This window comes from Poecilia reticulata, linkage group LG1 (assembly GCF_000633615.1).
Source record: "Poecilia reticulata strain Guanapo linkage group LG1, Guppy_female_1.0+MT, whole genome shotgun sequence".
Classification (NCBI taxonomy): Eukaryota; Metazoa; Chordata; class Actinopteri; order Cyprinodontiformes; family Poeciliidae; genus Poecilia; species Poecilia reticulata.
The window spans coordinates 22,558,264-22,586,197 of record NC_024331.1 but is presented as its reverse complement, the minus strand read 5'-3'; the positions used below and the strand labels follow the sequence as shown (position 1 = coordinate 22,586,197).

The following is a 27,934-nucleotide window of genomic DNA, read 5'->3' as shown; positions in this document are numbered from 1 at the left end:
ATGTTACATATATACATATTAAGATAATTTACATGATGTGTCTTGTAATTATGACTTTGAAAATTAAAATTATGACTTCCTGTTGGGCTTTTATATTTTTTTCTTTCATGGCCCAAATGGGTTTCCATAATTGCACTCAAGACAAACCTGTAAAAAAAAAACACTAAACCTTAAAGAAGTTAAATTTCACTTTAAACCCTAATCTGTAACGGGTATGAATAAATTTGGGCTTAACTGTACACTTTCAAACCTTTGATTACTCCAAAATAAAAACACTTGTATCCATGCAAATTCATAAAATCATCACAGGCTTCATTCAGTAAGGGCAAATGTATTTTATTTCTTTAAATATAAAATACTCCAAAGTACACAATGTGTTCAGACAATATTGATGAATATGTCAGCCTCAATAAACAGTGAACAGAAAAACTATATGGGTAGTTTGGCTGTCTGATTGAAATAAGTGACTGTTTCATGTGCACAACAAAATAGGACTGAAAAATAAAGGTTTTCTGAAGTTAAAATAATAATAATGATAAAAAAAAAAAAGACTGGTGAAAATATTCCCCTTTGGCATAAACTGTATCTAACAAGGACCAAGCATCAAAATAAACAACCTACTGCTATTGGAGAAAAACTGCAACTTGTCGGTCACTAGACCAGGAATGGGACACGGCTAAAAACAGTTCATGTGACTTACATGAAAACATATTCATTTTCCTCTACCGGTACTGATGACGTCAGTAAAACAACTTTGAAAAGTAGGAAAACCTGCAGATGCCGACATCGGAAAACCCAAGTATGCTATTTTTGATACTACTCACCAAACATGCCACAAAGAGTAATGTGCTGCTGGTTTCTAGGAAAAATAAAAGTATCCCACTGATTTCCACCGTCTTTCCTTAAGCTTTCCTGACAGAAAAACACTTACGAGTTGATGAAAACAAAGTTTGAATTTACCATGTTCAAGATCGAATATACTATAACACTACTTTCAGGACAACTTGCCAACAATAAACCATGCTGGGATCCCGACACAAACTTTGCAGGATTCGTAGATATCAGGCGTTAATGTCAACTACAGATTTGATTTTCTGTACAGCGCTCTCATTAAATAATCCACAGCCAATTTCTTCACCAATAAGAGCGTCAAAGCAATCCTCAATATTGGATGTGGCGTAATATTTTGTTTTGTTTTGTTTTAATTGTTGATTTAACTTTCTAGAAACAACCAAGAAGTGCTAAAATAATCAGCTAAAAGTTATAAACATGGTTAAATTTTAAGTGTACAAACAGCGACAAAGTCCTCAGTACAGTTTTTAACTGTAACCTTCATACAACATCGTTAAATCAGTTGTGCCGTAAGAGGAGACGCACTTTATTCGTTCTCCCATAAAAAGGGGGGGGGAGGGGGGGGGGTGTGGTAAAAGCAGGACCAACTTGCATCGTCTCGCGTCCTCAAAGTGGATGTGGGTGATTTCGCTGTCATTATTGTTCATATTTGGTTGTTCTCAAGTTTCAGAAACCTGTTTAGCCTCGGTACTGGTCAGCTCAGATCCTCCGGCTGCCAGTTTGTTAGCCTATCTAAGCACCAAAGGATTGGAAATGTTCCTTGATTTACCAGAAAACAAAATCATAAAGCCCCGCGTGGGTCTCTGTCCCGTCCGTCCAGACTGACATCAGTCTGTCAGAGCGCTTTTTGTCCGCTTGCCCTGCTTCCCTCCGCTGGACGTAACGGCGCTGCCGTTGTAGCCACCCGCCGGCCCCATCGCCTCGTCCTGCTGCTCCCCCTTGGCGTCCGGCAGCTCTTCTTTGAGTTCTCGCAGGCTCGCCATCACCTCGTCGATGGTGGCCGTGCTCACCAGGTTGAAGTCGTGCATGCTGACCAAGTGCAAGAGGAAGTTGCGGCAGAGGTTGCGGCGGATGATGTGAGCGCCGAGGTTCTCCACGAACAGCATGACGGCTTGTTTCATCTGGTTGTCCGCTATGAAGCTGGATGAAAAGAACAAAGCAAAAGAAAAAAAAAAAAGGTTAACGTCAAACTGCATCAACAGGTGTCAGGTGAGGGAGGCATGAGGTACTTCCTACATTTCTAGAGTTTATATAATTACACCCCCATGACATCATCGATAAATGTTTCCATGGTGACGGAGAACAAGACAAGTCAAGACCAGACTTTCTTTCTGCTGACAGGTGATTAGCAGTGCGGGATTTTTAGTCCCACAGAAAAAAATGTTTCCATGACGATATGTATTATGAATAACTCCATCTTCATAATTGTTCCTTAGATTTCTGATCTTAGTCACTGACCGGCATAAAGGTAAGTGAAGTGAAAACTCATCAAAATCACAAGAAGTGAGTCACCTCAAGCTGAAATATCTCTGGTTGAACTCATGTCTATTTATTCAATTCAGCAGCAAAAAGGGTTTTGGAATTTAAAATGTTACTTATTGTGTTGATATATGATTTTCAATTAAAATGCGACCAATTACAAACTTTTCTTAATTTTTTTTTTAACTGAACATTTTATGATCCAAGAAGCTTTTAATCTCCTCTGGCTTCTTCTTGTGTTTCTGTTGTGTGGTTTGAACGTCGACCTGTTTGTTAAACTTACCCGTGCTTCATGACATGCAGGTTCCAGAGCTTCATCACCTCCTTCTCTCCCTCATTGACGTCTGTGAACTCATCCAGTTGCTGCAAATGGAAAAGAAAAGAAAAGAAAAGAAAAGAAAAGAAAAGAAAAAAGGAGTGTCAACCAATTTGAAAAACAGTGCATACAGTGTTTCATTTTTCTTGCATGAGGGCCTTTATCGCCTCTTTATTTCACATCTGGCTACGAGCAGTTAATATATCTACACTCTGTTTTGGTTGTATTTTGCACCAATTCAACTTTCTGCTTTTTGGAGCGGTCTCTCATCCATGTAGCATTCAAACAGTGCCAGAGTTTAGGCGGACCAGAGTTCGCTTTTTTTGGTCCACATCAAAGTTTGGTAGGAAACAGACTTTCTAGGCACAGGGTTGAACCAGATGGCAGCTTCTCACCGTGGCCGTCTTCTCTCGGAGCCACTCTGGGTCTCTCTCGTCTTCGCTGTCCACGTCCATCTCCTGGGGCCGCAGCGGCATGCAGCTGTCACTGTGGAAGTAGAGCCGGTTGTGGCCGCTGACGTACGTCCTCTGCTGCTCCAGCTCGCCGTCCTCGGACTCCAAGAACTCCGACAGACTCGGTTTGGTCCGCTTGGGCCTAGAGACGGCGAAAAAGAAAAGGCAGCCTGCTATAAAAGTGTAGGTTCAGACTGTGAAGCAACCAAAATGTTGATTGTGAGGCATTTATCTAAAATCCAACATATCAGCGCTTACTAACCAATGGTGTTTAGTGACTCTACAATGAAGCGATTAAAACTAACTGGGAAGACGTAGCAGAGGTTGAAACAAGGCGGCATTTACCTTGAGACAAGAATGTGGGTAACTGGGGTCCTTTTAACTGGGCCGTTTCGGCTGAAAGCAAAGCCCGGCTGGCTGTGGATGTCCTGAGGGTTGCCCACGTAGGAGCCATCATAGCACTCATTGATGGACACGTCTATCCTGGCTCCTTTGGGGTGAGGCTGAACGTTTCAGAAGGGAGAAAATGATCAGAGAATTAGGCATCACCGCATGCACAGAGAGAGAAAAAAAATCTGATAAATTAAAAAATAACTTTGATATCTGACCACACAGTTTCCTCAAAGGTGACCTACTATGCTTCCTTGAAGAGGTTAGAATAGGTCTATGAGTTATACAAAATATGTTCACTACATTTTTCTGCACAAAACAATTCTAAGATAATGAGATTTTAGTTTGCCTATTTTGAGCTTATTTCAGAATGAGCTGATTTTGAGTGTCTTGTCACTTTAAATTAGGGCTGAAACGATTCCTCAAGTGATTAGAGTACCTCGATTATTAAAATTCCTCGAGGAAAATTGACCTGCCTCGAAGCTTTGTTAATTTATGTTTTATCATTTAGCGCACCGTGTTTCAGCCGGAACATTATTTGCGTTGCGCGGAGCTCTGACTTCCGCCTCTGAGTTGTTGACAGAAGCTACGTGTTAGCGGCATAACATCCAATCTTCAAGTTCGGCCCGCGGGGATTTTACTGATTGGTGATAATTCCGGGTTTTCATCGYTTTTGTGGGACCAATAAACATCCTTAAAATGATGTCTTGAGTTTGGCAGCCTTTCTGCTCCGGAGCTGCTGGTTGAACGGCGGGAAGAAGCTGAGGAGGATTTATACAGGTGAGCGGAGAGACTGAACACGGCGGGCGGCTGAGGGTTGATGCTTACAGGGTAAGAGCAGCTTTACGGACGAACCGCACAATAAACTTCTGAACAAACGGGAGGCGGAACATGGCTGGTAGATGAGTTTCTGAACAGAGGAGCCGTAAATATCCCGTATTGCTCCCCCGGTCTACAAAAAAGTAACTGGTAGGGAAGCTCAAATGTGGAAAAAATAGAATGATGTTGATATCTGATAGTAACACTGGTGTTATGGAAGATTTACCAATATTTTATTTCATAATTGTTTTTATCCGATTACTCGATTAATCGTAAGAAAAATCTATAGATTACTCGATTACTAAAATAATCGTTTACAACAGCCCTAGTTGTGACTAAACATTTGGGAGGGTTTTTTTTTTAAAAACCTTTTCTACATACCAAAAAAAATAGCTTTTTTCCCCATCCCTTAAGCGCTCAGGCTGTTTTTGAAGCAGTAGAAACCCAAGTATAAAAACATGAAAAATGTGAATCAATCTCTGAGAGAATTGGTCCAGTAAAACTCTTGTTTTATGCTAAACCAGGCAACAGAAAAATGGTGGCAGTATTGCTTTATACGACATAATTAAAAACAAATTAAAAATCAGTCGTGCTGAGATGAATTTCCCATCTTATTTCCTGCAGTATTACTTTCTCTAAAGCGAGGCCTTGTGGCTAGAAGAGTGATGGCACCGAGTGTCATTCACAGGTATAAACAATCATTCTCCTCCAAGTTCAATAATAACAACATAACATTTCTAATAAATTACAGAGCCCAAAACCTTCAAAACAATGTCCTTGCATTTAAAATTATTGCAAACTTAGCAAGTTCTGCCAAAAAAAGAGCAGGGACGGAGCTAAAACTTGCAGGGCTAAAACTTGGGATACCTGGACAGAATCTACACATGCATGAAGGCAACAAGCAAACTTCAGACCCTAGCAAAGGATTCAAACCCAGAACCTCCTTGCTATGGGACAACTGTGCCTCCTTGCAACCCTGAAAATTCTGAAACTTAAGGTAGCAATGAAAACAGTAATTCTGCTGAGGCAGAAGGACAAGGAAAACTGGGAAAAAAAAAGAGCTAACTGGATTTCAGGGAGAGCCTGTGATGCACAGTGATAAAATATTATGCCTGTTCCTTCTTCTGTGCACTGCATCCTGGAGTGAGTCTTAAAGTTTAAAGTCTGTTGAAGCAAAGGAGGACGCCTCTCGATTTAAACCATGGCAGATTAAAAAAACAATATGTGGCAGACATGAATCAGAGAGAAACCGGGACAGCAGCGTCTAACAACAGGAGATTGGATATTGTGGAGACTCTGGAAATGCAACAGCAACCTTCCTGACCTACAAGCACAGGATCTGGATCAGATCTTCAGATGAAGATATTTTCTGCTCAGAAATTTGTTGCTTATTTCTGACAAAAAGAACCAATAGAGGTGAGGTGTTTGTTCTGTAAAGTGTAATATATGGAGCTTTTTGACCGAGTGCTTCCTGTGCCCATTAATCGGCTGCTTAAACCACTTTTTTCAGCAATACCACTGAAGTAAGAAAGGAAAGAAAACAAGTAATTTATTGTACTTTAGATCTATGAGACAAATCTTGAACTACTCCTTTAGGAGGGTGGATGGTACCTGGACCAAAACTACTGAGGACCAACACACGAGGAAAAAGGACTGCCGTCTAATTTTTAGGTTGTCTCAAATACTTTGAACACTGCCCCCAAGTGGTGGCAGAAAGCAACAGCAGCTAAATGTGCATCTACAGTTTAATCACACAGCTACAGAAATGCTACAAACATAAGTAAAGATGAACTGGTGGAGCATTAATGGTGCTTTGATTATTCTGCAAATGCATAAAAAGACAGGACAGTCTGACATTTCTTAACCGACTTCTCTGTATGAAATCCAGGGACGACAACACAAAACTGTGCAGTATGTCTGATGTTGCATTATTGGCACTGAGACTGAAACACTTGGATGTTTCCCCTTTTCCAAAACGGCTGATTTACTGCAGACGTGAAAACGGCATAAATCGCTTTAAGACAAAAAGTCCCAAACTCGCTTCCTTACCACATAGTTGAAAATGAAGCGCGAGTGGGAGAGCTTGAGGTGCTTGAGCAGGCTGTAGAGTTTGCTGCAGTTCAGAGTACACCAGGGACAGTGGAGGTCGTCTCTGGCCTCAGTCTGCTGCCGTGTGTTATTGTTGTACAGGAACTGTTGAAGAACACATCACAGAATCACTACAAAGCAGTAAGTAGGTGTAAAAAAAAAAAAAGTCAAACATTCTTTTTCCTATCAAGATAAACGTTTAATTCAGATGCAATTCAGTGCCAATCCCAGTGATTTTTTTTTATTTTTTATTTTTACTGTACCTGATAAAATATACGGAGCTTCTGGCGCGGCTCAGATGGGATCTGCTCTTTCCTCGTCTGACTGTCTGTGCTGACCGACTCTTTCACTGCTGACAGAAACAGATGCACAAGTTAACGTTTTGTTTGTCGCCAAATACTGTGCGTTTGAGACGAAACTAAACAGTGACTTTTCCTCTGCTCCCAAATATGCGACACAAATTTGAACATTGGAGAAGTCCCTTCCAGACAAAACAACATCCAACTCTATGGTGCCATGTAACCGCTAATGATGATAGTAATAGCAATACATGTCTATACTAGAGATGCACCAATCAGGCTTTGCTCGGCTAATTTTAAATAAACAAATTATACAGCTCATCGTTTTATTTCACTACAGTAGCTTTTATTTTATGATGCTATTGGTAGACGTAAGCGTTTTTCTTAATAAAAAGCAAACCAAAAAAAAAATGTCCCACTGTAAACACTGAACATTTCATCATCATTTCTTGTTTTTCAGATTTTTCACATTCTGTAATGTCAATCATGATGGCCAGGAAGCAGACGCAGCGGCGCTTAACTAAGAGTTTGAGGTCGCCGTCTTCTAGAAACAACAGATTTCAAGGGCATTTCCGTTTCGACAAAAGGCAACATGACCGCGTATGCTGATGTATTTAGATTGATCCATGATCTAATGGATGAGGCCTGAAACAGCAGCACAAGGAAACGGTTCCTATTCATCTCCTTGGCCCCCGACTGGATGCTGCAGATTCTTCACGTCTATTATTTAAAGCTCATCAGCATTCTGTTTATTTGGGATTTTCTTCCATTCGTTTGAATGTAGTTTTCAATTTTCTGTCACTTCATTTTGGCATAGTTTAGATTGTTCTCTTCTTCAAACTGTTTGTGATGTAGAAACGATTTGTACCCAGAAAAAAGAAAACTGATTGAAACTGCTTGGTGAAGTTTGTCACAAATGCACATCAGGGTTATTGTGTTGGACAAGCCATTCACACACACCCAAGGGGTGTGTCACACAATCACAAATGTACCATTTAATTCAGGGGTGTCAAACTCCAGTCCTCAAGGGCCGCTGTCCTGCAGTGTTTAGATGTGCCACAGGTACAAAACACTTGAATGAAATGACTTAATTACATCCTCTTTGTGTAGATATGTTCTCCAGAGCCTTGCTAATGACCTAATTATTCTATTCAGGTGTGGTGCAGCAGAGGCACATCTAAAAGTTGCAGGACACGGGCCCTCGAGGACTGGAGTTTGACACCCCTGATTTAATTGAATAAAAACATTTATAAGACTACCCAGAGATATTTTGTCAGCACTTGTAAAGCCAGCTATGACCACAGGCTGGTGAACCGGTGCATCCCTAGCATATTTACATCAATAGGTCTGGAATTTTATGTTGCAATATGAAGCAAAAAAGTAATGCTTACACTTTAGTTGTGTGCTACATGAGTTGATCTCTGCTGAATGTTTCTCTGAGAAGTAACAGAAATAAGATTATGTAATGACTAACTCACTCATTTTCTGCAAAACAATAAACTGAATATAAACATTAAAAATTTTTTTAGTTTTTTTTTTTATGTAAAAAGAAGCAGTCAGCGTGACTTTTGCAAATTAACTAATTATAAAAACAGTTTCTAAATAAAATGAATAAAACACAAAGTAGTTCTCGTGTCTGAAAGGGACTCAACAATTACAATGCTGTTCTTCTTTTTAGGTCCAAATGCTTTATGCCAAACAAACTGTTAGCAATTCAAGAGCACACAGCCATCTGTGCACCATCTTCGTCTCTTTAATTAGACTTTTCTGTCACCTCTAAACAAAAGACCTAACAAAAACTAATTGGCATTCAAAGAGACGACCAGGACGTATGAACATTTCACAATCGACCTCGACTTGAACTTCGTACGTACTCATAAGGGCTGCGCGGTGGTGGCTGGTCCGGGTCTCCATTGGGCTGGTGGCTTCTGAGTTGCGGGTGGAAAGAGGTTTGGCTACAGGTGCGGTGGACTTTGCTCCGGCATCGCCTGTCCAACGCAGCGTAAACTGCAGCGTGGGTCCCTGAGAAAACGTCTCGAACGGTGGGATTCTCTGTGGGACCGACACACAGAATAAAAACGTCTCAGAGAGGAGCAGCAACGACTCCGACACACTGTCGTCTCAGACAGGAGTCAAGAGCGAGGGAAAAAGTATCGATGTGCCGAGCAGGTTTTTATTGGCCAACACAGATTTCTGGTTTTCTTTGAGGTCTGATCTGCATGTCAGATTCTCACCAATATCATTTTTGTAAAAACTAGAACTACTGATGCACAATTTTTATTAGCATTAACCAAAACTGGCCGATTCAATATCAACGTCGGCCCAAATTTTCACATTCTTGCGTCCCTAATTACAACACGCAAGAGAAAAATGAACAGCAGGTTCTTCTGATAGTGATTGTAGATGAGCAATCCAACAGAAATTACAAGATTATCTCCTTGAGTGAATGGAAGTATACATTCCCTCATTTCTACCATCGTCTGATCAGTCCATAGAAACTAACCTATCACAGCAGACTACACAATCTGCTAATAGATAGAAGTCTGTCTCCATCTGCTGTATAAACAACATTGGACAACTATCAGTGTGGATCTGCAGGTGTTGACAAGGCAACTGCAGAGACGTTGAAAAAAGAACTCATAAGTTAAGACGAAAAGAAGCTGATCTGGAGACAGACTCGGGTCACTCACCTTGCCATCAAGGATCGTTTCCCACGTCGCCCGTTTCTTGCTGACTGGACTCTCGTCCATCCCTTGCATTGACACCTCGTACTCTCCGTCCAGCAGCTGCAGCCTCCTGTAGGAGAATGGATTCACTCACTAAAAACAGGTTTAGCCCAAAAATCTGTAAGGAAAAGGGAGAAATTGGACCAGAACCGGCTCACCGATTCTTATCAAAGACGGTCATCTGTGCAACATAGGTCTCTGTGGTCCCTCCCTCCTCTCTGTGGGCTGAACCTCTCTTCTTTCTACTGGGAGTTTCTGTCACATCTAAGTGGGAAAAAGTGACGTTTTACATCTAGTTATTAGAATTACAGCTGCACATAAAAAAAACAAAAAAACATTGACGCACCAATATTCTCATTGGCCTCCCCATTGACCAGACCACTTCTCCCAGTGCGCGACACCCTGAAGAGGAGCGAATAGGACTTCACCATGTGGCTGTTGCTGGGCTCAAACTCATTGCTGGGGACGAGTAAAGAGGGGCAGGAGCCCAGCTTGGTCTGCTTGGAGTCAGGATTCAAAGGCACCTGCTTTTTACCGGTAGGCACTTGTTTTATCGGGCAACTGACGTCCTAAAGAAGCAGACAATAACGAGAGTCGTCAGCAGGGAAGTGAGGACAACAGAAAGAAATGATCGACTTCAGATATGAAACTTTACACGATACCTTGCGCTTTTTATGGCAGACTTTGACAAGTAGCACCTCTAATGACACTGAATGTTGCTCGTTCTCTGAATTCTGAGATGGCTTTTCTGTCAAGCAATAAAAGAATGTAAATATTAACGCTTCAGATGAATACATTCAAACACGGACGGGTTCTGCTGGTACCGCTATGAGTGCCAAGTTTCGCAGGAGCACACCTATCCTCATTGATTTGGAAAATGTTTTTAAACAAAGAAAAACACACTGCTTACCATCCTTAAGGAAGAACCCGGTAAATGTTAACTGTAGGTGTGAAGACAAGCTAAAAAGTACAAAAAGATATGCAATAAATGCGTATTAAAGACTGACGTTAACCATCTTTAAATAATTCAAAGTGTAAAACTTAGATGTGATCTTCCTTACCTTGGAGAATCCTGCTCTAGTTTCATTTTCTCTACCGTCTTTAACAAATCGTCCACTTTGAATGTTTTCCTACAAATCAGTAAAAAAAATTTTAAAAATTAAATATTTTTCAAACAGGGTCTGCTGACTTGTGTAACAGAAATTTGAATTGCGTACCTTCGAGCATTTGTTCGATTATTTCTGTGAGACATGAAGGTGAGGGTCCTGTGCAAAAATATGGGCTGAAAATGATAAGAGGTGAGAATAAGTTTGGATGGTCAGGCTAGTGCAGACAAATTCCTGAAAGGAACAAGGAGTAAGAGTTCACTTACCGCGATGAGGTTCCTTGTACGGAGGAATCTGTATATCTGAGTAGGTTCTAGAATCAATAAGACAAACAGTGAGCATTAACATTGAGGTATGGTTCAAATCTGCTTGAGCTGCTCAATCTGTCTCTCAGCCTCCTTCTATAACTGATTATCAAATATCAGACCATTTTAGTATGTTGGGAGCTTTCTACTAAATTACACATTTTTCATTAGTTTCTGTTTGGAATTGCCTGCAACACTAGTTGAAATATAGGAAAAGGCTAAAAAAAAATGTTTTCCTTTTTTAAAATGGCTGTTAACCATTTTGTCAGGAGGCAGAATCTCCTATTGACTTAATTGCTGGCATTTGTTTCTAGTTTCAAAGAAATGTAGACCGCTTTTAAACAGATAAACTCAACTTAAAATCTGCAAGGTCGCATCACATCTTAGAAAATGTGCAATATTTCTTCTAAGTAAGCCAAAGTGTGACTCAAGTCAAAGCGAGTGTAGAGAGGATATACTGAAGTATGACAACTTGGGGTATTATATTCTCTAGATTTACTGACTATAATTAAGAAAGTGTCTTAAATCTCAGAATCGCAACAAATCTGTGTGTTTACCTCAGTCACGTGGGTCTTATATCTGGAGGCAAGTTCAACAGATCCAGGTTTTATAAGCATGTTAATAAGTAGCACCACAAAAGCTGTGTGTAAACTCTAAGTCAGTCGAGGGTTACTGAACTTGGATGTGTGTACTTTCAGGTAAAACAGGTATAAAAGGAATAAGAGAATGAATCAGGATTAGGAGGCAGGAGGAAAACTGAAAAAATGAGGTGGGCATCCCCCACTTTCAATATTCGTACAATAATCATATTGCAAATGACTGCTTGCAGTGCAATAATGAATTTGATGTCTGATATACTTTAAGTGTTATGAATAAAAATGCAAAAAATGAAGAAATAAATACAAAAATATTAGCAATGTCACATTTATTCCAGAGCTTTATTTGTGTTATCTGGATGAGACGATCATCGTTAGAAAAGCTTGTTCTGTCCTTTCAGTCGTTTAGAAATTCCTTCCCCGTCGATTTTGTCATATTCCATTAGGCCTAAAACCATCACCCGATTGAGACCGATTAATTAGTCTGCAACAAAGTTCGGTCTGGTTTTCTCACTGCCAAACGCATTCGGTGTTTTTTTACGTCTAGTTCAACACTATGAGAAGGTGGGAAACCGGAGGCCTGACAGAAATGATCAGCCCAACAAACGTAACTTCGCTGTGTAGCGGGCTAGAACTCTGAAAAAACATAGTAAAGTTAAATCAGCAAGTAGAAAGCGGCGAAATCTTACTTTCAAAGGCCTGTAAGAAAAGCTCATGGTCGGCCTGGATCTGCTCCATCTTCGGCTTCTTCACGGAGTTCATCACCGCGGATGAGGCGGGGTACACGGCGCCGTTAGCTTTGCAGCTCGCCCCGCTCATGATGTGACCTGAGTTCTGGGAGGGAAACGGCATCTCATATGGGTATATAAATCACTACAGAACAGGTGGTGGATATTTACAACAGTTAGCTTAGCCACAACAAGGCACATTCTCTCGCATTAGCGGTATAGCCATCACCAACTAGCTCGGCTAAAAGCATGGCTAACGAGTTTGCTATCTTGGGATTCCAGTGTGAAATTAAAACTGGGCGGGTAAAGAAAGTCGGAAAATTTTCTTGGGGGAAATATTGAAAGTAATGAAACATAACCCACCCTGGCTGATGGCATTAATGTGTCAGACGACTGGCAGGAATCAACAGCCGAAACCCATGAAGAGGAGGCAACGACGCGGAGGCTAATTAGCTAGCAATGCTAGCATAGTTCAGTTAAAAAAAACAGGCGTCCTTACACCCAAAGTTCCGTTTAATTCTCCTGATCCAAAATACTAATTTATATCAGTGTAATCCTTGGTGAAATTAATCACACTGATAAAGAAGTGTGATTTACTGTAAGCTATATGTCGCTCCCTTCAGTTTGTACTAAACAACAGAACAAGAGTAGGTGGTCAGCCAATAAAAGACGAGCCGAGAGAAAGCTGCGGCCTTATTGGACAATCATCTCCGGACATGACGTACACCCCGCCCTCGCTTTCAGCGATTTTGCGGGAAATCCACTTCACCAGCTTTCATTTCAAAACAACCAGGTGCTTTCACACAGCATTATAACCTTTTTGGATATATATTGTTGCATTTTAATTTATTTGTCTAGCTGTTTTTTTTTCTTGAAAAGCTAAATAAAATACCCAAACATCTGTTTTATTTATTCTGAGGTTTGTCCAAAATTAATTAAACTCTTCAATAATCAAAAGAAAATTCTTAATGTGTAATGCAGCAGCCAAAGCTAACCAGATTTTTGCAGATTTCCACTTGTATTTTGATGTTTCATCTGAAGTTAGAAAGCCTCCCTGCCATCACCCTAATTGTTAACTGCCTCAGCAGATTTCAAGTCAGGACTCCAAAACATAAATATCACTTCCTGTCAAAAAAAAAAACAAAAAAAACCACACATGTGGGTAACAGGAAGAGATTACTTTTAAAACCTTAATTTGCCAGCGATATGACATATTTGGGCCTTACACGCTAAACAGTCTGTGTGAATGTATATTCATGTATTCAAAGATTGTGAAAACATTTTTCAAAGTGCTATGGAACAATGTTTTAATAATTTTCACCTGCTGTGATATGAATTTATGCTATTTAAGGCATTTTAAGTAAGAATAAATGTCAAGTGTCCCCATTTATTCCTCATCTTGTGTTTTTTTTTCCTCATCAAATTTTGCAAGCGTTTTTAAAAATATTTTTCTTCAATTGTAATTGTTTTGAAGTATCACATGACCCTCAGAGTATTTTTGGAACTGAAATTTATGTGTGTCCAAATATGCAAACAATATAGATACTTTCATGGGGTGTCCTAACTTTTTAACATTGATGCAGTTACCAGACTTTTGAATCTTTTTCTTCTTATTCTGAGAAAATGTTCTCATTGGACAGAAGATTAATCTTCATAGATATGCTAACACCTTTCACTCTTCAAATCAAAAGGAAAAAAAAAATTGCTGCTATATCCAAACAAAATTTGATTGGTTTTACACAGTATTAAATATGTTACAAACAATGTGTTATATTAAGAACATTGCCTGTCTGACTCTTTCTCCCAGACTGAAGACTGAATATCTTCTTTCTGGTTTTCCTATTACAAAATTCAGCTGCATGAACGCTCAGGAGGAAACAGAAGGACAGCTTACATCATACTCATTTTAAAACCTGTGCATTAGATATTTGTGCCACTTAAAATCAATTTAAACAAACTTTTGGTTTTGTAAGTATGCCTTTTTATTTGAATCGCTTGTGTAGTATAAGCCTTACTGAGCCCAGAGATATTTGGATAAAGCTCATCTGATGGTGTCTGAAGTTAAATGGAAACTCATAGAGAGGCATTAATGATTTATTGCAGCCCTCACTTTTGGAAAAATGGCAGTCTCAGGATCAGATGACAGCTGAGAAGACAGTCTTTTTGTCCTGGCCTGTAGCTGAACGTCAGTGCTTCTTTTTATTTATGATTTTTTTCCACATTTGATACTAATCAGTGTATTTCCAGCTTGCATTGATTCCTTTATCGGTTTGTCACAGATGAGATTATTTTAGCTTTGCTTTATTTTGTTGTATTTTAATGCAATATTCATGCAGTAAGTACTATCTTTTAAACCAGTTTTTAGCATTGTTTTAGATTTCATCAGAAATGGAAAAAATGACTTTTTGTCTACTTGTCTTATGGTTAAACTAAAATCTGTTTAGAATCTCCAAATGCCAAAGCTTTTTAAAGGCTTATAATTCACATCTCATTATATTTGTTGAATTTTTATTGATATGATCATTATTGTTGGAAATTCCCAATATATTGACATAGGTATATAGATATTGGTCAAAACTCTTTAACTTTCCTTGCGGTCTTTCCTCAACAACAGCATTAAGGTGTTACATAATGTGTCACCAATCTGAGCTTGCAGTCAGTGAAACTGGTGTGAGCGTATACATCTATGTAAGTGAACAAGCAAATAACTAGTGGTGTGCACATGTAAATCTTCTAACTCTAACAAACTGCCCATTAGTATTCTTTGCAAATACCATGAAGAACAATTTTAGGATTAAAGGAGTAGCATCCCAGTAAAATCTTGAGAAGCTCATTCATGTGTTTATCTTTAGAAAATTTATTTCTGCAACAGTGCCTTCAGGTCAGTCTAAAAAGTCAGCTGATTCAGAATGCTGCTCACATTCTCACTGAAAGTAGGAGAATAGAGCACATCACTCCGGTTATAAAGTCCTTATACTGGCGCCTTGTAATTTAGAGAATACTTTAAAATATATTTGATAGTTCATAAATTACTGAATGGGTTAGCACCAAATACATTAAGGAACAGTTGTCATTGTAACAACCTTCCAGACCACTCAGGTGTTCTGGTTATTGTCTACTCTGCAGCCCCAGAATCTGAACAAAGCATGAAGAAGCAGTATTCATCATTTTTTTGTGCTCCTCTAATTCAGAACAAACTTCCAAAATCTCCAAAACTGCTGAAACTCCCAAGGCAAACCCCCCCCCCTATTTTTTGAGTTACCTTTGTTATCAAAATTAACTGAATGATTCTAGCCCAGATTACATTTTATTAGTTCTCTTTTGTTGCTATAGGTAATGTTTCTTTTTAGTTTGTTTTGTCATATTTAAGTCATGCATATCACATTGAATTGTCTTGTTGCTGAAATTGCAAATAATAGCAACAGTTACTCGACTTGTTTTTTGTTTCAGTTTCTGTAAAACCACCTTGTGGATATAAAGTCTTACTGATTGCTACTAAAACACATAAGGGAAAATACATAACTAAAATCTATTTTATAGACATGCATTTTTCAAAAATATTTATTTTCTTACAAAAATTACATTCAACATTTGTATTTTGTTTGAAATGTAGATTTACGAATAACAACTGAAAAAAAAAGGAATGAAAAAAGAAAAGTGTCTCCCTCCGTCCGTCCCTCTTCCGGTGTCGTGCTGTTCCAGCGGCGGATGTTGATGTTTTGTTTCGGAGCTCGCTGAGGCGATATGTGAACTACTTCATATTTTTGTACCCACCCTCTCCGTTTTGTCTTGGGTCTGTATTTTAGGAAAGGTTTCTCTGTTTGTCGGCACCGTGTTTCTCCCGGTGTCACTGCCGGGGAGCGATGATGGAGGACTTTGATGAAATCTACGAAGAGGAGGAGGAAGAAGAGGACGAGGACAGGGCCGCAGAGGAACAGCTCCTCAAGTACGCTCCGGACCCGGTGGTGGTTCGAGGGTCCGGCCACGTCACGGTGTAAGTGACCGGTGAAGCCCGTCGCTTTAATGAGGGACCCCTTGTCTTTACCGAGGAAATAATCAAGCCTTCGCTGTCTTCCGCGTAAAACTGTTAGCACAGTGTTAGCGCTAGCGAAGTCAGCTAGCTGCTAACCTAACACAGCAGGCTGAACAAGGAAGGAAAGTGGAGCTGCTTATGACATTTACATTTTGACAATGGAGATTTACGCGCTATCAACCTCCCACCTATAGCTTAATAGTGACGTTCCACTGACAAACCCAGCTACTGTGTGCTGACACTTTTACAGACTTTGTTTTAGCCTAAATATCCGTATATCCAAATATTGACCTGTAGAACTTTTAAGCACAGTTTAGGAGCCTGTTTACTTCAGCATGTATGTTTATGTTTTATGGCCAGATTTAAGAAGATTGATCTAAACCAGCTTTGTTTAACAAGATTAGCTGTCAAGATGAACTTTTTAGCTTTGCATAAAGATTTTTAAGTTAAATAGACACCATGTATCCAGACTAGTCAGTTTGTGTAAATCTGACTAAATAGAACACAAAAACAGCAATTCAGTAGTTATTGATAACTTAAATATGATTAAACATTCTTGAAGTGAATCAGAGGGGGGGGGGGACCCATACTCTTGCAGAAAATGCAACATCCTACAAAGACAAGTGAAGTCCTGTAAACTTAATAATAAAACAATGATTTTGCTATAAGCTGATTGAGGGACAAGTGGGGGGAAAATAACAAAGTTTGAGAAGAAAACGGTCAGTAAACTAGAGATAACATCCATCCATCCATTTTCTTGCACCCTTGTCCCTCAGTGGGGTCGGGAGGGTTGCTGGTGCCCATCTCCAGCTAACGTTCCAGGCGAGAGGCGGSGGTCACCCTGGACAGGTCACCAGTCTGTCGCAGGGCAACACAGAAACACACAGGACAAACAACCATGCATACACACACTCACACCTAGGGGCAATTTGGAGAGGCCAATTAACCTGACAGTCATGTTTTTGGAATGTGGGAGGAACCCGGAGAAAACCCACGCATGCACAGGGAGAACATGCAAACTCCATGCATAAAGACCGGGGCCGGGAATCGAACCCAGAACCTCCTTGCTGCAAGGCAACAGGTCTACCAACTGCGCCACTGTGCAGCCCACATAGACATAACACATTTTTCAAAATACAGTTAAACAAACAAACAAAAAAAAAGATGAATCTGTCCTCAACCATCTAAAAATGGCAGACTACAAAAATTCGGAGTGGGCTTTCCTAAAAACCTGTATAAAGGACGGATTGAGGATGGATTTAGATTCAGTTACACAGACCAAAGTCAGACGCATGTTTTGCAGTCTGAATGTAACTCTGTCCTGGGACATATAGGTGGCTAGATATTACAGATATGTCGATTAGAATTTTGTGACCGATATCTGATCTTAAATTTGTGAAGCGTTTATATGCTGATACAGATTTCTCTAAGAACTATAAACACAACATTTAAGATATTTTTGGATCCTTTCTTCCTTCCTTGAGCAGACATTAATTATTTATGTTGAGGCCAGAGGTGGTGTCATGCCCTGAAAGGGCAGAGCGAAAGAGACTGACTGATTATAGACTTGATGTTTTAATTGGCTGTAGCATCTTGTAAGGGAGACTGGTGTAGCCATCACTGCAGAAACCACATTCTCTGGTTCAGTTCCCTCTAGGTTTTTTGCTGCTTAACTCTTAGTTTTTTTTAAAAAGGCTGCCAACTTTTCCAAATCCATGATGTTCCTTAAGAGGTTGAAAGCTCAAAAGAATGAAACTGCACATCTTAGCTTTAATCCATTCAACCTACATGGCTGTTGTCTATTGGTCTCTCTTGTCATGTTTTACAAAATATATATTTTAAGTAGATTCTTAACTCTGTGTGCTCCCTCTGACCTTATTTTAAACACCTCTGTAATAATTAATATATATTTGTTGGGGACACTGATTGAAAATTTGGGCTGGTATCAATAATATTGCAGTTAAGGTCAGTAGGCATGTTTACAATAATAATAATAATAATTCAGGTGGTTGAAAACTTTTCTGAAACTAATCCCGTGTGGACAATATTTGTTTATTTCAAACAATGTGGTGGAGATATTTCTTTTTATAAAGACCCGTCTATGTGTGCACAAGGCCTTTGGATAGAAAAGCAATCTTTATAGCGGACATTTTATAGTAGTAGTGAATAATCTGACCTGCTTGTGGAAGTGGATAACCTTTTCATAAAATAGTCCATAATATTTAAAAAATCCGAGCTTTCGCGTCACAAGATGTGCATTCACAAGAGCCACAAGAGAGTCACAAGAGCACCGAGACCCAGTGAAGTTGTAGATGAATTTGCTCGACACTCTGCGGTCAGCCTCTAGACTTTTAAGGTTTATGTATTCGGGAAACATTTTTCTGTCATTGTGTGAATGCAGAAGCTTTGCACTGTTGGCTTGTGATTGTATAGGCTGTAGCTGAATGCCATAAATATTACCAGAGATTACTTAAAAATGTTAAGTATGCAAGTCTCTCCTCTTAATCCTTTTATACTTGAGGAATTACCTTAAAGCGACTTAATCCTTTGCACAAAAGAATTCAGCTGCATTTTTAAAAGGAAACATTCCTTCATGCAGTCATGAGAATGAAAAACTGTACTGAGTTTTTTTTTCTCTCCTAGCCTTTGTTAGGCCGTTTTGTATTACCGGTCACCAACCATGGGTCCAAAGATACTGATTATTGTTTTACAACCGTTACATTACAGTGATCTGTGCAGGACTTTTTCTTTACTTAAGGCACGTTTTAAGAGTTTTATTTCAACATTTATAAGCGAGTCCATGGCATGGAGCGGCTTTACATGTCACAGACGTGTAACATGTAAATTCTCTTTGTATAAAGTTTCTATTTGTTATAAAACTTCTCACACTTATTCTTGCCTTCTGTGTCTTCTATGAATGCACATCATCTTTTGAATGGTCTAGCTGATATAGATTAAACATTTAATGCTGCTGTGTTCGTCAAAGTTAAGTAAGGTTGACAAACTAAATAAGAACTGATCATGGTTTTTACTGGCTGGTGCTAATTCCTGGTTTTATTTCAAGATAAGATAAGCTTTATTGTTATCCCACACGTAAGGCAGTTCAGTGAAACAGTGTCGGCAGCAATAGATCAGATAAAGACGCAGTGCAAAGGTGGCTCGAAAACATAAAAGTTTGTAGTTAAAGTGAAACAAAAGTAAAAAGCTTAAAATTATATTAATATTTAGTACCTAAAATAGTCTGATTTTGACCTATCTCAGTTTTCTAAATAAAACCTATAAAATCGACTGACTTGTCTAAGTTCTCTTTTACACTGTTGGGCCCCATTTGTTTGCATTTGACCTGCTAGATACGAATCAGAGCTGATAGAATGGAATATTGTCACGTTTTGAACACTTCACCGGAATACACAAATCAGACCATCTTTCCTTATCCATAATAAATGAATAATGATTATTCCATCAAGACTGCTTTGCCTTTGATTAAGTTGGGTTAAAATGTTTTTGTTTTCTTTTTTTTCCACAGGTTTGGACTTAGTAACAAATTTGAGTCAGAATTTCCTTCAGCACTTACAGGGAAGGTGAGTGTGTGACAAATACCCCACTTACTTATACATGTTCACGGTGGGACTGGTAGAACCGGCAGGATTCGCACATCAACGCATCACAGGCCCATGTAGAATGGGGCTGGTGGATCACCAGATATTTCCTACATTACTTGACTTCCAACTACCAGACGCTCCAAAATATATGCCGTCTCTGTTCTATTCTTTGTTTTTCATTTTTTAAAATGCCCTTTTTTAAAATTGTTATTGCCTGAAAAGCAATAACATAGCATTTGCTTGGTTTTGCTTTATCATTTGCAGCTAAAAATACTTTTAACGAAAGTTCAGCCCTTTATTCTTGACTTAACGTTTTTACAGTGTTGGGCTGATTGGATCTGATAATTGGATAGCAAATGGTGCTTAATAGGAGTTTTCTTTTAACAGAATTTGAATCAGTTGAAGCTAAAAAGTGAATTTTTATTTACAGACAGATTTCTTTTTTATCTTAAATGCAACATCTATATGTTTTTTGTACAGTATTGGCTTAATATCTGCTCTGAATGTGTTGTTCTTTCAGCAAGTTGCTTTTTTTTTTAGTCTGTATTCTCCAGTTAATGATTAAATGACTATTTAATAAGTGATTTATTGCTATTAATCTATTATATATATATATATTTTTTCAGGACTAATTTCAGTTATCTTCTTTTTTTCCCCTATATTTACCAAGAAAAATGCAGTAAATATTTGCTCTTGCACAAGAAATACAAATGACTTACTTACGTAATGTCAGTAAGTCTGCGGTGTGTCAGATGAGACTGTATTTACAGTTTTTCGGCCTCCTGTAGGTGGCGCCAGAAGAGTTCAAAGCCAGCATCAATCGAGTGAACAGCTGCCTGAGGAAGACGCTCCCAGTGAACGTGCGCTGGCTCCTGTGCGGCTGCCTCTGCTGCTGCTGCACTCTGGGCTTCAGCTTGTGGCCGGTCATCTGCCTCAGCAAAAGGGTAGGAGGCAGCCGCTACATGCCGACTTTCACTTGCATGCATCTCGAAAGTAGCTGTGTTGGATTTGCTGCAGCATCACTGTGAAAACATTGTTTTCATCATTCAATGTTTTGTCCTTTCCCTCCTCAGACGAGAAGATCAATAGAGAAACTTTTAGAGTGGGAAAACAACAGACTTTATCACAAGGTAGGGGAGCATGCTGATAGATGCTGGGTTTGGAAATGTGCAAAATCTCTCATCGTTATTTCACTCGTTTTGCAGTTGTGTTTGCATTGGAAACTTAGCAAACGGAAGTGCGAGACCAACAACATGATGGAATATGTGAGTATATAAGTCGTGTTTTATTGTTTTATGAGTCTATATGTTAAAGCGACACTTGAAAATACATCTATAGGATCTATAAACACCAATCACTGCGAAAGAAAACTATTGAAGGCACTGTTGAAAGTTTAGTTGGGCCAAGAAAAATTACATAATTTGTGGTAACGGGTTAGCAGTAACCCATTACCACACCTCTTCCATTGAAGTAACCCTCTTCCATTGTAGCAATTTCAGGTTAAGAAATTATACTTTTTAAAATATTTTCTGTCAGTATTTAGCAGATGTTTGAAATTGTTTCTTTAATCAACTGTTAACAAAAAATACATATAGATATACATATTTAAAGCAATCTATTTTTTACCCTTTACAGTGACGTTAACAGAGAAAGAGACTTCAATTGTCTGCTGTGGCCACAAATTGAGACATTTGTAGGTGTAAAGAGGGAAACGCAGAAAGCAGCTGAAACATTAGTCATTCAATTCTAAGACGTTCAAGACTTAATCCTAAGTCTGCGAAGGAATATTATCATTTTTTTTCTAAATTATTAACTATAAACACCTTTTTTCAACAGACTTGTCAATTCGACTAAAAATAAACTCTTGTATGAGTTTCTCAAAATCTTGTTTTAGTCCTGGAAATGTTCTTCTGGTGGCAGAAGACCGACTTTGTACTTGTTTTTATGTGTCTTGAAGGTTCAGCTCTGCTTCCCATAAGCAATGTTGCACATTATGTCACACTGCCACATGATGGAAGCGTAAGGCCTGAGGAATGGCATCAGTGTCAGGAATAAACAAAACCACTCTAACTACGGTCTCTTGTCCATCTTTGAGTTGTAACTTGCATTCTTTTTGTTTTCCGACCTGCAGGTAATCCTAATAGAGTTCCTTCCCAAGATCCCCATCTTCAAACCAGACTAACGAGACGACAGAAGAGCCAAAAAAACCCTCCACCGCTGCCCAGTTTTCTCCTAATGGCTGTGAAACTCCTCCCTCTGAAAAACTCCACTAGTGTTTACATTTGTCGCCCCTCTTTCCACAAATATACCTGTTCTGCATCCTTGTTTACAAATCCAGCAGCCCCTTGCTTTTTTTTCCCCTTTTGCCATTGAAATTTGACCATTTGGTCAAACTTGTGCTCTGTTGAGCAGCTGCTGACCCTCTTCAGAGGAGAAGCAGCCATTTGCAGGGACGCTGCTTTTAAAGCTCCGACAAGAAAACTGGACGCTCAAGTTGAGTTCTGTGAGACAAAAACTGGATATTTGTCACTTTCGTCCCTAAACTAAGCACACAGCACAGCCAGACTTTAAACAAACTTCACAGGCTCCCTTGGTTTGAGAGCTGTTGGCTTCACGCCCTGAATCTGTACTTTGGAAACAAGCTGGAGCGAAACACGAGAGTTCATCCAGATAAATGTGAAGCAGACAGACTGGTCCCACAGGAACATGTCAAAGTTCACTCCTCAGCCGTCGGATGTCTTCTTGCCCTGTGCACAACCAGTGACAATCACACACTCTGACTGCACTGTTTATACTATATAAATGGGTCTTTGTGCTACACAGTTCACCCAAAGCAATTAGATTTCGATGTTTGTGTCCAAGTGATGGACTGGTCACCTAGCAACCGGGCAACGACAAAACAAAGGTTTCTTTCACTGTTTTTCTTTATTTTACGGATCAGGTTTTGTTTACTGTTTTTGTTCAAGTGTGCATGTGCGGGTCAGACAGAGAAACAAGCAGTCAAAATGGAAATACAGAAATGTCACACCTCAGAAAGAAAAAGATTTCTTTCTTAATGGGGTTTTTTTTGTTACCTCTTATGATCTTTTTTTGGTTTGTGTAAGTGTATTGTTCATGGCAACTTTTGGTTGTTCCTTTTGTTAAATTTGTGGTTAAGTGTCAACATTGAAGCACTCTCTCTGAGTCCTGCACTCCTTTTTCTGTGGCCTGTGTCACTAAAACACAAAGCTTAACTTGTTTCCAAGTGTTTGAGTCCAAGGGTGCGTTCACACTGCCATGAAAAGATCAGATACAGGTCACATTACGTCAAAAAAATCGGAATTGGGTCACTTCAGGCTGCAGTCTGAACGCACCCCAAGACAAGAGTCGGAGCTCTGCTGTTTTAGGTGTCTCGATTTATAAGTTCAGGTGTTTTGGTTGACAAGGACGTTTAAATTAAGCAGACTCAACCCAAACTGGAAACGTGAATTAAACGTTGCACTAGTACATATTTGTTTTTTTTGTTTGTTTTTTTTAAACCATAAAACTGCTTCTTACGTTGGAAAACCTACAAAGATTCATCTTAGCATCCTTGTTTTTTTTACCCTCATGTTCACTTGCTGCAGTGATGCTGAGCTGAATAAAAGGCGATCAAGACGGTAATTTCTTGGTGAATATAGGGATTTCAAAGGTGCCACTCTTTCTGTTTAAAGCTTGAACGCATCATAGACGTGGGAACAGGTGTGGGCCGATATGAGACTGAGTGAAAACGCCACGCTTTCACCGATTCACGCAAAGATTGAAATCGGTGTCTAACATGATGTAGTTGCTTCGAAAACGGCTGCAGCTACAAAAATAACAGTATTTCTACAGTTAGTTTTTAAAATGCGCTGACTGTGCATCATGCAGTACCTTGTTGCAGTTCTTGCCTTGTACGCAGCGACACAGGCAGCATAACAGTCTGATGATAGCTGGTCAGTTAGTTGTGCTAAGGTAGCTATACCAGACGTGATGCTCACAGCTTTCATTACCAGGAATGTTTCTAAACGGCATCTTTTTTTTTTTTTTTCCTTGCAAACAAGGGGAAGTGAAGTGGCCTTTTTTCAGCCAGACGACAGCTCTGTTGTTCTGAATATTCAGAATGGAGAGAAATACATCCACTCTGGTTCTTTTTCACGGACCTTTGCAGCATCATGGCGATAAATTGTAGCGGTTTGAAAGTTTCTAAAAGCCTTGGTGTCCCTTCATTCTTTAAATCTGCCCACACCTACCTGAGAAGAAAGAAAACAAAATATCTAGCACCCATTGTAGAATATAAGTAGTAAATTTATGGCACCTAAAGTGAGATGATTTGTTTTAAATTCAGCAACGGTTTTGGTTTATTTTTAACTTCATTGACTTTGTCTAAAACTGCTTCCATGTCACACGTCACAACTCAAAGCACCGCTCAGTCTGATGGCATACTCGGCATTTGATGAGGAGACAAGTTGGGACCGACAAAGACTGCAGACCAGTGCCCAAAACATCCATATATGTTTACTGAGATTATGTATACATATATCTGTGGAATTTGAACAAAGCCACCCTGTTTTAGCTCCGGTGACTGTACAGGTGGCACTCAGGGGACATAAATAATAAAATGTAGCATTAATAATCCTGTTGTCATTTTCTTTCCACAGTTGTGACAGGGTACCATGTGTAATAAGTACAAAAGACCACACATTACTTGAATAACTGTAAAATTATGCATTTAGTTTGTTTTGAGATGAAGAAAAAAAAATGTCAAAGTTGATTAAGCTTCCTGATGTCTCTGTGGTCTTTCTGTGCAGAAGCACACACTTCACCAACCCACACAGAAAAGTATTAGTTTATATCTTAAAAGACGATAAAAAAAATAAAATCAGCTGTCTTGCTGGTTGGCATTTTTGGTTCATCTGTCACTTTTCTACTTTTGATTGTCCTCTGCTTTTTGTAAATCAAGGCATAAGGTGTTTATTTTGTTTTTACGCTTTGGTATGCGCACAGTGAATGCCAGATGCATATTGAGTTCGTATTGCTGATCGTGTGATCGAGTTCTACACAGAAATGTGTCATTTTTTATATGATCCAGAGTGTAACCTGTATGTGTGTGACTGTGTGAGTGAGAAAAAGATATATACACATGTAGATAAAGTTATAAAACTACCAATAAAACAAAAATGGACAGCTTTCTTCCTCATTATTGTTGATGTGCAGGTTGTTCTTAATTTTTACCATCTCTCTTTGTTAAGACATTTCTTTTAAAAATGCTTCATAACCATAACACTGTAAGCCCATTTTAAGTCTGCAATAAATCTGAATAGAAAAAAGGACTAAATTAAAAAATAAATAAACCACAGTCCAAAAACATGACTGTCAGGTTAATTGGCCTCTCCAAATTGCCCCTAGGTGTGAGTGTGTGTGCGCGTGGTTGTGTGTCCTGTGTCGCCCTGCGACAGACTGGCGACCTGTCCAGGGTAAACCCGCCTCTCGCCCAGAACGTTAGCTGGAGATAGGCACCAGCAACCCTCCCAACCCCACTGAGGGACAAGGGTGCAAGAAAATGGATGGATGGATGAAAAAACATTATTGAACATGACTTCTTGTAAGAAATTAGCAATTGTGCACTTCTATTTATCATGTCACACTGAAGGTTCTAGCAATTGAAGAGTCCAATGAACCTCAAGTCAAATTCTTAATAAAGTTGATGAAGTGATCCCAAATCTTCTCTAAGACGTAATGTTTGGTTTTCCTAATTTGGTAAATTGAGCTCAGCTCACTCAGAGAAACAAATTATAAAGATTATTTATATATTGATGTTTTCAAGCCTATACTCATGACAGTTTGCTTTTGTAGATTATGATGGTACAATTCTTGGTTGTAACTAACTGCGACCAAAATTAAAGGTTTGTTTATAGATTTTAGGAAAAAAATCCACCTTGACCTGGTGTTTTTGAAGTCAACTGAGCTTATAAGCTTATAAACTATAGCTCTGCTGAATTCCTTTGCAATTAGTGGATGATTTATTCATACTTATCGAGCTAAAGTTACTTTTTCTCCCGCAAAAGAAAGCACTTAGGAACAGTTTTTAAAATTATTTTACTGACATTAGTGTGACAGTAAACTTGCTTTCAAGGGACTCACTAATTTCATTGTAGCAGTTGTAAAATATTGATATGACAGCTGAAAATATTGGGCAGTGCCAGGTCTTAATTAAGAACTTTAACTTAAAACACAACGAAATAAACTTCAACACAACTTTTAGAGGTTTATTTAATACATTTCACAAAAGCATTTTATAATAAAAAAAACTTCTCTAATGTATTCCCTAAAATTGGTGGTAATTTATATTCATAGTAGTTTAGTTTTTTTAACTTTTTAAATTCACTTTATTCCTAGAGCAGTCAGAATGTGAGTGTAGCCATTTGACTACTAGTAAGAGGATTTGCCACAAAATTTACATATTTATTCTTTTCTAAGCTCATTATTCTTCTTTTTATACTTTGGAGTTTTATTTAGGGGAACTGAGTCAGAGCTACTATTTCAACCAATTAAAAATTTCAAGTGTCTTCACCTTCTGACCAGATTCTCTATCGCCTGTATTGCTCTTGTGCCTGATCCTCATTTTGTTGAAAGTCTTAGTTTAAAATAGACTTTTAAGTCTTATGTCATTGTGATTTTTGTCACACTTTTGTTACACCGACATAAGACTAATGTTGTTATGTCTGCATTTGGGTCCAACTCTATTGAAAAACCTGACAAACTAATCTTGATTTATGCGAAGCAAATTTTTGCAAATAATTGGACATTTCAGAGCAGCATAAAAACTCTCAAAAACTCTCAAATATCATCCAGAAGACACAATTCTTTGTTGCTCAACATTTTTATTGAAGGGAAGAACTCATTTTCATTTTCTACAAACCCGACATGCTATTTCTTGACATCCAGCTTTTCCATTGCTTTCAGTCTAGAGTTGTGGGATGGCGAGAAGACATCAATTAACATGATATTTCCTGTAGAAACTCGAGATCAATTGAGTTTGGCCTCCAGATCACAGACCTTCTCCTCCTGATCACAGATTGCCTTCTTTACCTTTGCAAAATTCTGAGGAGCAGAAAATCATTTATTAATTTCATTTAATTAGAAAACATCACGTTTGTTTTTCAAAAGACATACAACAAAACAACATATACAGTGGTCACCGCAGTTCTCACATATTTTTGTGTAAAACATAACCCCAAATTCTTCACCAAAAAGTTGCTTTTTTTCTAGACCATATCTAAAACATTTTTGGCGCTGTGCTATTTGACATGCTATTGGCTGGCATTTGGAAAGCAGCCAATCCAGGAGCACCATTTATCTTCCTGTAGGGTGCGTTCACGCTGCATCCTAAAGTGACCCAATTCCGATTTTTTTTTTTAAGTAATGCGACCTGTATTCGACCTTTTCATGGCAGTGTGAACAGCACAGGTCGGATTTTTTTTTTTAATATGACCCATATCCGACACGTATCAAATTCAAATGCGACCTAATATTCAGGCCGCATTCATCCGAACTGAACGTCACTGATTCTCAACAAATCTCACTATTCTGCGTCCTGATACGCGCAAGCGGGAAGAAAAACAACAACCATGACGGACTATACGAGGATTAAGTTGTTAATATGTCGCTCCGGCAGGACAACAACTTCAAATATGTGAGCTATGCTCCACCGTTAATCTCCATGTTTACTTCCGCAAACACTGAGCACTTCTTCTTTTTATAGCGGTTGGCAGAACACTGAGAAAGCTGACGCTATTGCGCCCTCTAGTGCGCATGCGGGACACTTTCAGGTAGTTTGCCCTCCACACTGCAGAACGCATACAGGTCGCATTTACTGGCAGTATGAACGGCCCCGGCAGGGGCGGATCTACTGGGGTGGCATGAAGTGGCAGTGGCCACCCCAAACGAGAGCCTTGCCACCCCAGTTTGCGACTAAGAATTCAATAAATAGTTATGGCAAATCGGAGATTAAGCGCATGAAACTTTTTTTCCGACAACATTGAATGCAACACAATGTAACCTGACACCCAATGCTAAGAGTGGAGGGAAGTGGGAGAGAAGGACAGAGCGGAGGCAGCAGCATTGATGGATACATCATGGATAT

At 39.1% G+C, this 27,934-nt stretch overlaps 3 protein-coding genes across 8 annotated transcripts in view; 1 reads left to right on the top strand and 2 right to left on the bottom strand.

Annotated features, from left to right (window-relative positions):
- Positions 1–319: 319 nt before the first annotated feature.
- On the bottom strand, positions 320–12,832 carry suz12b (SUZ12 polycomb repressive complex 2 subunit b). Of its 5 annotated transcripts, none has more exons than XM_008416251.2 (18): positions 12,520–12,832; positions 12,118–12,262; positions 10,794–10,840; positions 10,639–10,703; positions 10,483–10,551; positions 10,332–10,381; positions 10,084–10,169; positions 9,768–9,990; positions 9,580–9,685; positions 9,386–9,488; positions 8,570–8,747; positions 8,087–8,131; positions 6,660–6,748; positions 6,358–6,501; positions 3,445–3,602; positions 3,043–3,241; positions 2,615–2,694; positions 320–1,992 (listed from the first exon to the last, which is right to left on the bottom strand). In XM_008416251.2, exons 1-18 carry the CDS (start codon positions 12,532–12,534, stop codon positions 1,680–1,682), a joined length of 2,115 nt encoding a protein of 704 aa, XP_008414473.1. In that variant the 5' UTR covers positions 12,535–12,832; the 3' UTR covers positions 320–1,679. The 5 variants fall into 5 exon arrangements, with proteins under 5 accessions (XP_008414473.1, XP_008414457.1, XP_008414466.1 ...); XM_008416235.2 differs by having other exon boundaries at positions 9,386–9,491; positions 12,520–12,831; XM_008416244.2 differs by having other exon boundaries at positions 6,660–6,745; positions 9,386–9,491; positions 12,520–12,831.
- A 2,936-nt stretch (positions 12,833–15,768) lies between these two features.
- Positions 15,769–24,567, top strand: chic2 (cysteine-rich hydrophobic domain 2). Of its 2 annotated transcripts, none has more exons than XM_008416285.2 (6): positions 15,769–16,150; positions 19,716–19,770; positions 20,580–20,735; positions 20,865–20,921; positions 20,997–21,056; positions 21,749–21,861. In XM_008416285.2, exons 1-6 carry the CDS (start codon positions 16,020–16,022, stop codon positions 21,767–21,769), a joined length of 480 nt encoding a protein of 159 aa, XP_008414507.1. In that variant the 5' UTR covers positions 15,769–16,019; the 3' UTR covers positions 21,770–21,861. The 2 variants fall into 2 exon arrangements, with proteins under 2 accessions (XP_008414507.1, XP_008414499.1); XM_008416277.2 differs by lacking the exon at positions 21,749–21,861 and adding an exon at positions 21,923–24,567 and having other exon boundaries at positions 15,771–16,150.
- A 2,085-nt stretch (positions 24,568–26,652) lies between these two features.
- LOC103468904 (uncharacterized) overlaps positions 26,653–27,934 on the bottom strand; it is a 5,010-nt gene continuing 3,728 nt past the window's right edge. Inside the window, exon 6 of the mRNA XM_008416292.2 lies at positions 26,653–26,892. Within this exon, the coding sequence (XP_008414514.1) occupies positions 26,861–26,892 (32 nt within the window). The 3' untranslated portion in view covers positions 26,653–26,860. The remainder of the gene's footprint in view (positions 26,893–27,934) is intronic.